This window comes from Nomascus leucogenys, chromosome 10 (genome assembly GCF_006542625.1).
Source record: "Nomascus leucogenys isolate Asia chromosome 10, Asia_NLE_v1, whole genome shotgun sequence".
NCBI lineage: Eukaryota > Metazoa > Chordata > Mammalia > Primates > Hylobatidae > Nomascus > Nomascus leucogenys.
Genome location: NC_044390.1, coordinates 88,492,443 through 88,507,698, shown reverse-complemented (window position 1 = coordinate 88,507,698; position 15,256 = coordinate 88,492,443). Strand labels below are relative to the sequence as shown.

At 43.3% G+C, this 15,256-nt stretch overlaps 1 protein-coding gene across 3 annotated transcripts in view; it reads left to right on the top strand.

The window, feature by feature from the left end:
• The window catches only part of ANAPC5 (anaphase promoting complex subunit 5), a 46,513-nt gene that overhangs the window by 23,250 nt on the left and 8,007 nt on the right, over positions 1 to 15,256 (top strand). Inside the window, exons 8-15 of one of the 3 annotated variants that reach the window (XR_004032074.1) lie at positions 205 to 286; positions 993 to 1,082; positions 3,164 to 3,345; positions 4,440 to 4,575; positions 10,928 to 11,002; positions 11,566 to 11,687; positions 12,744 to 12,851; positions 12,948 to 13,075. Coding sequence is in view for 2 of the 3 variants with exons in the window: in XM_003280302.2 (XP_003280350.1) it covers positions 205 to 286; positions 993 to 1,082; positions 3,164 to 3,345; positions 4,440 to 4,575; positions 10,928 to 11,002; positions 11,566 to 11,687; positions 12,744 to 12,851; positions 12,928 to 13,075 (943 nt within the window). In the remaining variant the exon portion in view is untranslated. Of the gene's footprint in view, positions 1 to 204; positions 287 to 992; positions 1,083 to 3,163; positions 3,346 to 4,439; positions 4,576 to 10,927; positions 11,003 to 11,565; positions 11,688 to 12,743; positions 12,852 to 12,927; positions 13,076 to 15,256 lie in introns of all 3 variants that reach the window. The other 2 variants (XM_003280302.2, XM_004089458.3) reach the window with 2 other exon arrangements.

The following is a 15,256-nucleotide window of genomic DNA, read 5'->3' as shown; positions in this document are numbered from 1 at the left end:
AAGAGACATGTCCTACATTTCCTCTGTCAGTGTTTTCTGCTGCTAGGGTTGGGGCACGCCTCTGAGAGAATAAGCCCAGAAATAGTTACAGCTTCCAACCCAGAGACCTGCATTTGGATGACCGTGTACAGATGACTTCCTGCTATGGTTGCTTATGCATGTTTGTGATTATTAATGGGATATTAATGTTTAGTCTGTCATTAGTCAACAGGCAGAGCTCGCCCTGCAGGAGGCAATTAGGATTGCCCAGGAGTCCAACGATCACGTGTGTCTCCAGCACTGTTTGGTGAGGCCATCCTCTGGTCTTGGGAGTTTTGTTCACGGGTTGAATTGGCCTTCACAAGGCCCCATTTGAATTGGGTTGTTTTGCAGTTGGAGCAGAGATCTTCAGCAGCAAAAGGAAACAAGTTAGGTGGTCGTGGGAATTCAGAAAGGGCAACCTATCTTTACTCATTTTTCTTAATTCATGACATCTGTTTTGCTTTTGGCATATATCTGGTCTACAAAGTTTAATGCAACTTGCCATGAAAGAAGAGAAACCTTTATCACATTTAGCACTGGCATTAACAAAAGGTGTATGCTACACTTAGTAACTGGGTGAGATGTTGTCCTGTAATAGCAAAATCACCAGCGCAAGTGGAACACAGAAGCTACTTGACAAGCACCTGAGAATCTTATTTCTCAATTAAAGGCCATATAGGAGCTTCATGCTTTTTTTCTGAAACACCTGCCACTCAGTGGCTGTCAGGTGAAGCAGAACAATGACTCATTTATTTCAGCCTGGTTTTAATGATGTTGATATGTTTGATAGGTCTCATTGAGATTCTTGATATTTCTTTTTTTTTATTATTATTATACGATATTTCTTGAAAGAGTATTTGAGAGGATTCATTTTGTCCCTTTTAAATTCTTTCTTATGACCACATTGATATTTCACTAGAACATCAGCCATTGCCACTGTTATGATATATTTTGATGATTTCTCTTGCCAGAGCTGGCTTTATGTGCTGGGGCAGAAGAGATCCGATAGCTATGTTCTGCTGGAGCATTCTGTGAAGAAGGCAGTACATTTTGGGTTACCGGTAAGGCTCATCTTTCTGTGAGATTGTTTCCATAAATGGTCGAGCCTTTGTCTCTTTTTCTGCCCACCTCTGTCATTAACCAGCGATAGATTTAGAATGGGTTTCAAAGTGTGGTTTTATTCTTGGCAGTTTCGTATGACTTTAATTATTAATCAGACCACTAAATTCTGTGTGGTAGGTTTCTCTCTGTTCCCTGTATCCTAATAACATCTGTGGAAATTCCCTTTACCAATTTGATAAGAGATCATTGTTTAGTTTATTGAGCAACATTAATTTAGCACAGTCACTTAGAAAAATTTTAGCAAAGGCTTATTTTTAAACCAGGGATTGGTGAACTTTCCCAGCCCTTGGGCCAAATCTGGCTTTCTGCCTACTTAGGGGCTTCAAGCTGAGTGGATTTTACATTTTTAAGTGATTGTGGAAAAAAAATCAACAACAGAGAAAAAATATGTGACAGAAACCAAATGTGGCCTGAAAAATCGAAATTATTTACTCTCTGGCCCTTTGTAGAGCAAGTTTGCTGATCCTTGTTTTAAACAATAAACAAAGCCAGGAACTAGTAAACCTGACAGGCAAATTTGTCCTTTCTCATTTTGATAGGGAAGGCCATGAATTATAGTCCTCAATGACATACACAGAGGGGCATTGAAAAGGCTTATCTAGCCAGGCGTGGTGGCTCACACCTGTAATCCCAGCACTTTGGGAGGCTGAGATGGGTGGATCACCTGAGGTCAGGAGTTCGAGACTAGCCTGGCCAACATGGTGAAACCGCCTCTCTACTAAAAATACAAAATTAGCTGGGTGTGGTGGGACATGCCTGTGATCCCAGCTACTTAGGAGGCTGAGGCAGGAGAATCACTTGAACCTGGGAGGCGGAGATTGCAGTGAGCCGAGATTGCACCATTGCACTCCAGCCTGGACAAGAATGAAATTCCATCTCAAAAAAAAAAAAAAAAAAAAGCACAAGCTTGGAGAACCTTATTCTCTCTCAGAAACACCTGTTGAAAACTAGACCATAGGCAGTGGGACTGCTTAAGCATTCTGTCTTATGAAGTTTGTGACAGACTTCAGTAAAATGGAAAGTAATTACATGCAGTAATTTAATGTATACACTTTAAAATCGGCCTGGCGTGGTGGCTCACGCCTATAATCCCAGCACTTTGGGAGGCCGAGGCGGGTGGATCATGAGGTCAGGAGTTTGAGACCAGCCTGACCAGTATGGTGAAAGCTCGTCTCTACTAAAAATACAAAAATTAGCTGGGCGTGGTGGCGGGTGCCTGTAGTCCCATCCCAGCTACTCCGGAGGCTGAGGCAGAAGAATTGCTTGAACCTGGGAAGCGGAGGTTGCAGTGAGCCAAGATTGCAGCACTGCACTCCAGCCTGGGCGACAGAGCAAGACTCCGTCTCAAAAACAACCCTAAAACCAAAAAACAAATCTGTAGCTTGTCCATTGATTCACACTTGGGAAAGAAATTTATACGTACAGAATTGATTACAATGACAAAAGTGGCTCCTTGAAGTAAGTGTAGGCTTAACTACAATTTTTGCCATGAATTTAAGCTGGCATTTTTTAGTTGAGCTTTCATCCTTGAAGATGACACCAAAAGTTAATGACAAGATAATTTTGTTGCTCATGATAAGCATCCTGTTTTGATCTCCAATTACATATGTGCGCAGCACTGTTTGACATCTATTATTTCATTGTAATCCTTACGATAATTCTTTATGATAGGTTTGATGCCCATTTTACAGATGAGGAAGCTGAGGCTTAGCTAAGAAGCTAAGTGACTGGCCCTAAGTCACACAGTAAGTAGCAGAGGCAGTGTTTAAGTCCAGGTCCATCTAATGCTAAAGCCCTGCTGGCTCTTTCCCGTGTACCCTCTGCCTCTCTCCCAGACCCAGTTTTTCAGGAACACATCTCGTATGGATCAGGGTTAAGGCCAGGTTATAGGTACTTTCCTTTTAAATAGTGCTGTCACTGTGCATGTGCTGAAATGTGAAATCCACCACATTTCTGAAGAGCAAAACAAATTCTGTCATGTAATCTCTATCTTGGGTCGTGGGTATATCTGTCCCCTTAGTACCTCGCCTCCCTGGGAATACAGTCCCTTGTTCAACAGAGAGCTTTTGCTGGGAAGACGGCAAACAAGCTGATGGATGCCCTAAAGGACTCTGACCTCCTGCACTGGAAACACAGCCTGTCAGAGCTCATCGATATCAGCATCGCACAGAAAACGGCCATCTGGAGGCTGTATGGCCGCAGGTAGGTCTCCCAAGGCCCTGGGGGTGTGAATTCTTTAGAGAGAAGCAGGAGCTAGCAAGCTGGTTCTGTGAAAGGCCATACATACGAGATTTACCTGCCTTGGATAGATGTTGTTCCTGCAGGGGATTAGACAGAATGTTTTATAGTCTAAAACATTTTGTATTTTGCACAGACTGAAAAGTTTTTTCCCATGCATGTTCCTTCTTACTCCTCCCAACCACTTTGTGAGGTAATGGGTGGGTGATCTCCATGCTGGGAGAGTAAACCAAGGTTCACACATCTGATCTACACGAGATCACAAATGCAGTTAACAAGTGACAGAGAAAGGACTCAAACCCACGTCATCTGACTCCAAGCACCGGGCTCCTCTGCTCTGTGACAGGAACCTTTCTTCCTATTTATAGGAGGCATGATCCATGGTTGCTCTAGTTGAGTGTCACCTGAACCCCAAAGCTATTGTGTAAAGAAAGTTGCTTTTCTATTAACTGAGGTGTTTTCTGTGGAATATTTTCAGCTTCTTGTGTACTTTCACATTTAGCCACTTTTAGCCTGGAAGTAAACTTTGTTGCCGCATTTTAATCCTGGAGTTCTGTCGCTACCTCACCCCTCACTTAGACAATCTGTTTCTAGGAATTCAGTAATGAAAGGAAGTGCCTTTTTTACCAGTCTTGTTTTTGTATTTCAGATAATTTTTTGGCACGGTGTGCTCTGAAACAGCTGCAGACACTGGCCACTGCTTACATTGCCAGAGCAGCCTGTGCCAGGATGGCATCGGGTCTGAATTCACCCGTGAAAACTAATTAACATACTATGACTGCAGGGAACATGGGGTGGGGGCGGGGGGATCTGGGAGCACGCACTCCCAGCTGTGCCCTAACCACTACGTGTCTCCTCGCGCTGCACATCCAGGATGCTTTTCTGCTTTTCTTATCCTGAGGGCAAGGTTGCTGGCACTGGGAGGCAGCTGCTCCCAAGAAAGCCAGAGCCTATGAGGTGTTTGACTTTACACCTCCACTCAAGATAGCTGACGGGCATGGCCAAAGCGCAGCCAGGTCTGCTGCTGAAAGGAAATCCTGTTCCCTCTCCCCACCCAGCACCATGGCACTGCAACAGGCCCAGATGTTGCTGAGCATGAACAGCCTGGAGGCGGTGAATGCGGGCGTGCAGCAGAACAACACGGAGTCCTTTGCTGTCGCACTCTGCCACCTCGCAGAGCTACACGCGGAGCAGGTAGGCAGGTGGCCGGGCCCACGTGCTTCTGGGGCAATGGAGGCTCTACCATTTCTTTCCTCTAGTGCTTGAGGAAAGCACTGGACACGTCTTGGATAGGTCTGCTCGACACTCTGGCTGAAAGAGTGAAATCCCACCAGTGGAAGGGGACCAAGCATGGAGTCTGCAAAGTTGGTTGAATTTGGGGTCTTTTTTTGGCATCAGTGAAGAGAATTGTAAGAGGTCAGCCAGTTTCATGTAACTAAGGAAATAAATAGGATTCTTTGACATTTAAGGTAGTAGAGGTTTGTGTGTTTTAGGAGCGAGGAGAGTATAATGGAAGTACAGATGAGATCATAATAACTTATGTTGGTTGTAAATTTGTTCTGTGCCAGTCCCTGTGCCTATTTTATGGGTACTGTCTCATAGAATCCACTTCATGGGCTCAGGTTTGTTGTTATCCCTATTTCACAGAACTAAAGACTGAGGTCCTGGGAGCTAAATCCTGTATCCAACACCCGTAAATGTCAGAGGCAGGTCTCCAGCCGATACCTGGTTGACTCCGAGGAAGAGCAGTGGGAATGGGACATAATCTTGATGACTTACAGCCCAAGTAATTTGACGAGATTCTCTTTATAAGGGATCAATTAAAGTATCTCTTCTGCTACTGTAGGCTTTATCTTCCCTTTATTCAAAATATCTTCTTTCATGGGAAAGAGTCAGGGAAAGCTATTTTATCTAAAGCCCTCCATCTCAGTAAACACTGCCGTGGCAATCCAGATGTTTCCTCGGTCATATTTTTCTCTTACTCTTTGTGATACCTGTTACTGTTAGATTGCATCATAACACTCAACATTCCCTAATTGCAGCCTAAAGATTTTTGGGTGGTTTCCACTCCTTTCAGAAGTCTAGAAATACTTCCCTATAGCAAACATGTTAGCATTTTACAGTCTCTTACATGGCTGTGTAAACTGAGGGGTGGATGGGCCCTGACTGATGGGTTCCATGGCGCCTTTGCCAGCTGATTTCTTCCCATGTCTAGGAAGCACTGCCCATGTTTTCTGAGGTCGAAAGGGCTGGCTGGTTGCCTTTCCCTGGGAATGTTGCAGGTCTGTCTCTCGCTTGTTTCTTCTCTCTTCGTGGCACTGGCACCTCCTTAACATCACTTCTCTTCCTTTCCTGGTGCCTTGGATAAGAGAAGCATCTGGTAATGAATGAGTCGGTGAACATACTGAAGTATTTAGTTTTTTTTGAGATGGAGTCTCGCTCTGTCGCCCAGTCTGGAGTGCAGTGGCACGATCTCAGCTCACTGCAACCTCCGCCTCTGGGGTTCAAGCAATTCTTGTTTCTCAGCCTCCCGAATAGCTGGGACTATAGGTGTACACCACCATGCCCAGCTAATTTTTGTATTTTTAATAGAGATGAGGTTTCACCATGTTAGCCAGGATAGTCTCGAACTCCTGGCCTCAGGTGATCTGCCTGCCTCAGCCTCCCAAAGTGCTAGGATTATAGATGTGAGCCACCGTGCCTGGCGAAATTATTTTTTTTTACTATTAGAATAGAAAACTACTTTTCAAAAACCTTAGTCTTGGTTCAATTCTTTTTTTTAATTTTTAATTTTAAATTTATTTTAAATTTAATTTTATTTTTTTGAGAGGGAGTCTCACTCTTGTCACCCAGGCTGGAGTGCAATGGTGTGATCTCAGCTCACTGCTACCTCCGCCTCCTAGGTTCAAGCGATTCTCTTATCTCAGCCTCCCAAGTAGCTGGGATTACAGGTGTGTGCCACTACTCCCAGCTAATTTTTGTATTTTTTGTAGAGATGGGGTCTTACCATGTTGGCCAAGCTTGTCTCAAACTCCTGACCTCAAATGATCCACCTGCCTCGGCCTCCCAAAGTGTTGGGATTATAGGCGTTAGCCACCGCGCCCAGCCAATTTTTAATTTTTTTTGAGACAGGGTCTCGCTCTATCACCAGGGCTGGAATGTAGTGGTGCAATCACAGCAAACTGCAGCCTCAACCTTCTGGGTTTGAGCCCAAGTGATCCTCCCACCTCAGCCTCCTGAGTAGCTAAGACTACAGGAGCGTGCTACCACACAGCTAATTAAAATATCTTTTTGTAGAGATGGAATCTCACTGTGTTGCCCAGGCCAGTCTCAAACTTCTGGGCTCAAGCATTCCTCCCACTTGAGTGTCACAGTGTTGGGATTACGACACCCAGCGTATTTTTTATTTTTTTAAGAGATGCGGTCTCACTGTTGCCCAGGATGGAGTGCGGTGGCACGATCATAGCTCACTGCAGCCTTGAACTCCACCTCAACCTGCCTAGTAGCTGGTACTACAGGTGCACACCACCTCACCCAGCTAATTATTTTAATTCTTGTTTCTTAGAGATGGAATCTTTCTATGTTGTGTTGCCCAGGCTGGTCTTGAACTCCTGGCCTCAAGTGATCTTCGTGCCTTGGCCTCCCAAAGTGTTGGAATTACAGGTGTGAGTCGCAGTGCCTTGTGGCTCAATTCTTTAGCCTTGTAACTTTGTTCAAGGCCATTTGTTAGAATTTTGTGTCTTTTTTTTTCTGGGAGTAAGACCCTAAAAAGTAACCATGCTCTTTGGGTCTATATTAATAATGCCATCTTCATCTCCCTTTCACCTCTAGGCTTATGTGAAAAACCTGCTGACCCAATCATTGTTTGGCTTCAACAGCCAGGGTGTGTTAGGAAGCCTTTTAGTACACAACTAGAAGGTAGCTGCCTTTTTTTTTTAAGTCAGTCCTTTACCCCTTTCTTCATCTTGCCTTAGATCTTTCTAGTTTTAGAACATCAACCATGTGGATATATATATACTTACTGGGCTGATGACTGTCACATTTTTAATTAGACAAGTTAGACTCATACTTGTGAAATTAAGTTTGGCCAGCTGCAGAGAAGGCAGCTTTATCATGAGTCTCCAGTTACTCTTTTCTTTCTTTTGTATCTGCTTCTGAAACTTCCTCCAAGTAAATTGGATGGTGCACTTTGTTTTGTGGTATGGGAGTGATTGGGGTTTCGGTAAACCTATAAATAAGTTATGGGGATCAGAACTGCTTTCTGAGCTTCCTCTTGCAACCCAGAGGAGGTAGAGTGAATTCTTTTTCGAATATAACCATTCTCCTTTGCTCTTTCTGTGTAATTCTAGCTCATGTTATATCACTCCTCTCTCAGTCTCAGGAATTGCAGGCCACGATGGGAATATTTTTGGGGGATACTGCAGGATCTATATCCCCATGCCCGACTCCCTGTGGCAGTCATGAAAATAATTGGCGAGACTGGCCAGTTAAAATCACGGGAATAATGATCTTTTATTGTAATTCTCTGTAATTTCTGCTTATTCACTTCAAATAAAATTCCACTTGTGGTCTGAGCTTCTGTGTAGACAAAAAGTGCATTACCTCATGAAAGGGTTGAGACAAATTGAAAAGATTTCAGGATCAATAAGATAAAACTCCCAGCTGGGCGCTGTTTATCTTTATACTTGTAACCCCAGCACTTTGGGAGGCTGAAGCAGGCGGATCACTTGAGCTCAGGAGTTTGAGACCAGCCTGTGCAACATGGCAAAACCTCGTCTCTACAAAATATACAAAAATTAGCTGGGTGTGGTGTGTGGTGGTGCACGCCTGTAGTTCCAGCTACTAGGGAGGCTGAGGTGGGAGGATTGCTTGAGCCTAGGAGGCAGAGGTTGCAATGAGCTGAGATTGCACCACTACACTCCAGCCTGGGCAATAGAGCAAAACCTTGTCTCAAAAAAAAAGATAAACATCCCGACGATATAAGAGTATAAAAAGTCATGAATGTACATTCAGAGAAAAAGCATGGCCCAAAAACATGAAAACATTTCAATCTAGTCATTGAAATTAAATTTAAAGCAGTTAAGTTACTACTTTCACCAATTACATAAGCAAAGATACTTCAGTATCAGAGGAGGAAAAGCACATAGAGTTCTGGTATGAAAGTACTTGGTACATTTCTATACGGTAATATATGTCAAAGAACTTAAAAGTGCCTGTCATTTTTACTTCTAAGGTTTTTTGTTTGTTTGTTGTTTGTTTTTGTTTTTGAGATGGAGTTTCACTCTGGGGCCAAGGCTGGAGTGCAGTGGCATGATCTCAGCTCACTGCAACCTCTGCCTCCTGGGTTCAAGCAATTCTCCTGCCTTTGCCTCTTGAGTAGATGGGATTACAGGTGCCCGCCACCGCGCCCGGCTTATTTTTTTGTACTTTTAGTCGAGACGGGGTTTCACCATGTTGGCCAGGCTGGTCTCAAACTCCTGGCCTCAAGTGATCTGCCCTCCTTGGCCTCCCAGAGTGCTGGGATTACAGGCATGAGATACCGCACCCAGCCTACTTCTAAGGTTTTATGCTAAGGAAATAATTGGACAAGTATGCAAAGCTCTATGCACCAAGATATTCGTTGTAGCATTTTTTAAATGGAAAATATTAGAAATAACCAAAATATCAAAAACTAGATTATTTTCATGTACCATAATTGATTTTCCCGATAAAATACTATGATGATATAGATTTGTATTTATTGACATTGAAAGATTTATTAATTCAACAAATATTCATTGGATGCTTACCATGTGGTAAACAGTGTTATAAGTAATTTATAAAAATATATGTAAGCCGGGCACAGTGGCTCACGCCTGTAATCCCAGCACTTTGGGACACCAAGGCGGGTGGATCATGAGGTCACGAGATCGAGACCAGCCTGACCAACATGGTGAAACCCTGTCTCTACTAAAAATACAAAAATTAGCTGGGCGTGGTGGCATGCACCTGTAATCCCAGCTACTCAGGAGGCTGAGGCAGGAGAATCGCTTGAACCCGGGAGGCAGAGGTTGCAGTGAGCTGAGATCATGCCACTGCACTCCAGCCTGGTGACAGAGTGAGACTCTGTCTCAAAAAAAAAAAAAAAAAAAAAAAAGAGCAACAACAACAACAAAACCCAAAAGTAATTTGTCAGCCGGGCACATTGGCTCATGCCTGTAATCCCAGCACTTGAGGAGGTTGAGGTGGGTGGATTGCTTGAGGCCAGGAGTTTGAGACCAGCCTGGCCAACATGGCAAAACTCTGCCTCTATTAAAAATACAAAAATTAGCTGAGCATGGTGGCACGCGCCTGTAATTCCAGCTACTCGGGAGGTGGGGGCTAAGGCATCAGAATTGCTAGAACCCAGGAGGAGGAGGTTGCAGTGAGTCAAGATAACGCCACTGCACTCCAGCCTGGGTGACAGAGCAAGACTCTGTCTCAAAAAAAAAAAAAAAAAAAAAAAAAAAGGATTTTGTGTAGCCAGGTGTGGTGGCATGCACCTGTATTCCCCGCTATCGGGAGGCTGAGATGAGAGGATTGATTGAGCCTAGGAAGTTGAGGCTGCAGTGAGCTGAGATCAAGCCATTGCTGCACTCTAGCCTGGGAAACAGAGCAAGACCCTGTCTCATAAAAAAAAAAAAAAAAAAAAAAAGTAATTTGTCTGTTCTTGTTTACATGTATTTTGTAAGTGTTTTTCTAGAACAGATATGTCTTACGTGTGTAATTAAAAAAAATTTTTTTTTTTTTTGAGATGGAGTTTTGCTCTTGTTGCCTAAGCTGGAGTGCAATGGCACGATCTCAGTGCACCGCAACCTCCGCCTCCTGGATTCAAGCAATTCTCCTGCCTCAGCCTCCCAAGTAGCTGGGATTACAGGCATGAGCCACCATGCCCAGCTAATTTTGTATTATTAGTAGAGATGGGGTTTCTCCATGTTGGTCAGGCTGGTCTCAAACTCCCAACCTCAGGTGATCCACCTGTCTTGGCCCCCCAAAGTGCTGGGATTACAGGAGTTAGCCACCATGCCTGGCCTTAAATTTTTTTAAAAAATAAAATGTATTAGCTTTAAAAAATGGCCCTTAGAAATTTGAGTCTCTGGCCGGGCGCGGTGGCTCACGCCTGTAATTCCAGCACTTTGGGAGGCTGAGGCGGGCGGATCACGAGGTCAGGAGATCGAGACCATCCTGGCTAACACAGTGAAACCCCGTCTCTACTAAAAATACAAAAAAATTAGCTAGGCATGGTGGCAGGCACCTGTGGTCCCAGCTACTCAGGAGGCTGAGGCAGGAGAATGGCGTGAACCCGGGAGGCGGAGCTTGCAATGAGCCAGGATGGTGCCACTGCACTCCAGCAGGGCGACAGAGCGAGACTCTGTCTCAAAAAAAAAAAAAGAAAAGAAATTTGAGTCTCTGACCAGGTTGCTGCATCAAGAACAGGAACAGGTGAATCTCTCACCATCTGTGCATGGTACAGCAGGTGTGGCTTCAACACAGGTTATGCTGATCAAATTGTGTCTTTCCACTTTAGGGCTGTTTTGCTGCAGCTTCTGAAGTGTTAAAGCACTTGAAGGAACGATTTCCGCCTAATAGTCAGCATGCCCAGGTAATCTGCCTTTTGCATGGCAATAGATTTATTTCTGATAAGAATAGCTTTTATTATAATATAAAGTGGGACATAATCTCCCCTCAGAAAAATAATATTGAGCTAAAAAGGAACTTGTCAAAGAATGCTTATAAGTATGATATTATTTATATAAAGTTTAAAAACAGGCTCATACTCTGTGTTGTTTAGAGACAAGGGTATATGTTGTAAAAGTATAAAAAACATGAATGAGAATGATAAATACCAAATTGAGTGCCTACTTTGAAAAAAGAGAAAGAAGTAGAATTTGCAAAGGACTTCATTGGTATCTAATAGTATATGAAGCAGATAAAGCGAAATGTGAGTTGACAAAGTTGATGGTTGGCACACATGTATCTGCTATTTTATTCTCTGTGCTTTTTCACATACTTGAGATATTTTAAAAAAATTTTAAATCCCCCAAAAAAGAATGTGTGTGAATTATTGTAAGGATATTTGCTAAGCAATCCAAAATACTTTCATATACCCATTAAGTAAGATGAACATTTGCCATTTTGTACTTAATTGTGTTTTTTTCTTACTAGCTATGGATGCTATGTGATCAGAAAATACAGTTTGACAGAGCAATGAATGATGGCAAATATCATTTGGCTGATTCACTTGTTACAGGAATCACAGCTCTCAATAGCATAGAGGGTGTTTATCGGTAAGAAACCTTGAAAACTCTAACCCCAGAATAAAATAATTGTTAAATGGTTTTGTTTTTGTTCTATATGTGCATTAATTTATTTTAGCTTAGAAAAAAACTTTTTTTCCTATTTATTACTGGGAATAAGAAAATACAGGTAAGCAGCTGGGCGTGGTGGCTCACACCTGTAATCCAAGCACTTTGGGAGGCTGAGGCGGGCACATCACTTGAAGTCAGGAGTTTGAGACCAGCCTGGCCAACATGGTGAAACCCTCTCTCTATTAAAAGTACAAAAAATTAGCCGGCGTGGTGGTGGGTGCCTGTAATCCCAGCTACTTGGGAGGCTGAGGGAGGAGAATTGCTTGAACCCATGAGGCGGAGGTTGCAGTGAGCCAAGATCGCACCATTGCCTCCAGCCCAGGCAACAGAGTGAGACTCCATCTCCAAAAAAAAAAAAAAGAAAATACAGATAAGCAAAATGAAGAAAATAAGTATCTCCCAGAGATAATCATTAACATGCTCTTATCTATAATTCCAGAATTTTTCCTGCATGCGTGTGTGTGTGTGTGTGTGTGTATACACAGCATGCTCACATACATGCTCACACACACATTCATACACACATACAATTTATTCTTTCAACAACAAAAAAATTTTTTTTTTGAGGCATAGTCTCACTCTGTCGCCCAGGCTGGAGTGCAGTGGCACGATCTCAGCTCACTGCAATCTCTGCCTCCTGGGTTCAAGTGATTCTCCTGCCTCAGCCTTCCGAGTAGCTGGGATTACAGGTGCCTGCCACTACGCCCAGCTAATTTTTTGTATTTTTAGTAGAGGCAGGGTTTCACCATGTTGGCCAGGCTTGTCTCGAGCTCCTAACCTTGTGATTCGCCCACCTCGGCCTCTCAAAGTGCTGGGATTACAGGTGTGAGCCACCGCGCTCAGCCTCTTTCAACAAAAATTAAATCAGGCACAGTTTTTTCCCTTGGGAGGTTTATAGCGCAGTTGAATAAATTGAGATTCTTACCCTCAAAGTGACTAGTTAAAACACTTGTGTTCATTTTGATTCTGTTTCAGGAAAGCAGTTGTATTACAAGCTCAGAACCAAATGTCAGAGGCACATAAGCTTTTACAAAAATTGTTGGTTCATTGTCAGAAACTGAAGAACACAGAAATGGTGATCAGGTAAGGGGTCTCTTGTGCATCTCATGGAGATGTGGTGGTGGATCTTCTCATCCTGTGTTTTCCTCTTTACGGTCAGTGTCCTACTGTCCGTGGCAGAGCTGTACTGGCGATCTTCCTCCCCTACCATCGCGCTGCCCATGCTCCTGCAGGCTCTGGCCCTCTCCAAGGAGTACCGGTTACAGTACTTGGCCTCTGAAACAGTGCTGAACTTGGCTTTTGCGCAGGTAAGCCGATCTCTGTTTTTATAGCACATATTTGTGCTCAAGAGCTGGTGAGTCTGTGACTACGTTTGAGTATTGAAAGGATAATGAGTTTTCATTTGTTCGTATTGAAGTCTGGAAAGGTAGTCTTCATGTGCAAGCCCTCCAAGGAAGCCTGTGGAGGTGTGAACCTGGTGACAAACTGACACCTTCCAGTGGCACTGGCTTTCCTGAGCTGTGTATTCAGTAAGGAGGACTCGCCTCTTCAGTGAGAACACCTGCATCATATTAATGATTAGCTGACACAGAGTGATGCTTGATTTAGCAACAAGGGGATGTGAATAAAGAAATGAGGAACACAGATGTTCACTGAAAGCTTTTGGAAATCAAATTGTATTTTATGTTTGTTTTCTTTTTCCCCCAGTAAAGGCCACAAAGGAATTGACTCTTCATTTTCATCTATATTCCCTGGTACCTTATAGGCCCTACACATAGAAGGCTTTCAATAAATATTAATCAATGAATGAGTGAAGGTCAAACTCACTGGAAGAATTTATTAATTAAAGTGGAGGTTCTCCACACTGGTTGTACATTAGAATTATTGTGGAGATTTAAAAAATATCTTCATACCTGAGGCCTTGCCTCAGACCTGTGGAGTCAGAATCTCTAGGGGTGGAGCTAAGGGATCTGTTTCTTACCACCTTCCTTAGTGATTCTTTTTTTTTTTCTTGAGATAAAATGTACATGGCCAGGCGTGGTGGCTCATGCCTGTAATCCTAGCACTTTGGGAGGCCGAGGTGGGCAGATCACAAAGTCAGGAGTTCGAGACCAGCCTGGCCAGCATGGTGAAACCCCATCTCTATTAAAAATACAAAAATTAGCCGGGCATGATGGCGCATGCCTGTAATCCCAGCCACTCGGGAGGCTGAGGCAGACAAAATCGCTTGACCCTGGGAGGCGGAGGTTGCAGTGAGCCGGGATCATGCCACCGTACTCCCAGCCTGGGCAACAGAGCGAGACTCCATCTCAAAAAAAAAAAAAAAAGTACATAACACAAGATTTACCACTTTAACCATTTTAAAGTGTACATTTCAGTGGTTTTGAGAATATTGACAACATTGTGCAACCATTACTGCTGTCTAATTTCAGACTATTTTCATTACACAAAAAAGGAAACTGTACCCATTAAGCAGTCCTTCCCCAGTCCTCCCTTCCCCCAGCCTCTGGTAACCTCTCACCGGTTTCTATCTCTATGAGTTTGCCTATTCTGAACAGTTTGCATAATTGGACTCATATAAATGTGGCCTTTTTTGATTGGCTTATTTTACTTAGCTTGATGTTTTTAGGTTTTATCCATGTAGCAATAGGTATCAGTGCTTCATTCTTTTTCATGGCTGAAGAATATTTCACTGTATGGTTAGATCACATTTTGCTTATCCATTCATCAGCTGATGGACATTTGAGTCGTTTCTACCTTTTGGCTATTATGAATAGCGGCTCTTTACATTTCTGTACAGTTTTTGTTTGAATACCTGTTTTCTTTTTTTTTTTTTTTTTTTTTTTGAGACGGAGTCTGGCTCTGTCACCCAGGCTGGAGTGCAGTGGTGCAATCTCGGCTCACTGCAAGCTCCGCCTCCCGGGTTCACGCCATTCTCCTGCCTCAGCCTTCCGAGTAGCTGGGACTACAGGCACCCGTCACCACGCCCAGCTAATTTTTTGTATTTTTAGTAGAGATGGGGTTTCACTGTGTTAGCCAGGATAGTCTCGATCTCCTGACCTCGTGATCCGCCCGTCTTGGCCTCCCAAAGTGCTGGGATTACAGGCGTTAGCCACCGTGCCCGGCCTTGAATACCTGTTTTCATTTGATGCCTGTGAATGGAATTGCTGAGACATGATAATTTTGTGTTTAACTTCTTAAGGAAATGCCACAGTGGCTGCACCATTTTGTTTCCACCTGCAATGTATGAGGGTTCCAATTTCTCCACAATCTTGCCAACCCTTGTTATTTTCCATTTTTTATTATTATATCCTTCCTAGTGGGTATGAAGTGGTGTCTCATTGTGATTTTGATATGTATTTCTCTAATGACTAATGATGTTGAGTATCTTTTCATGTGCTTATTGGCCATTTGCATATGTTCTTTGGAGAAACATCTATTCAGATCCTTTACTGTTTTTTAACTGAGTTGTTTATCTTTTTGATGTT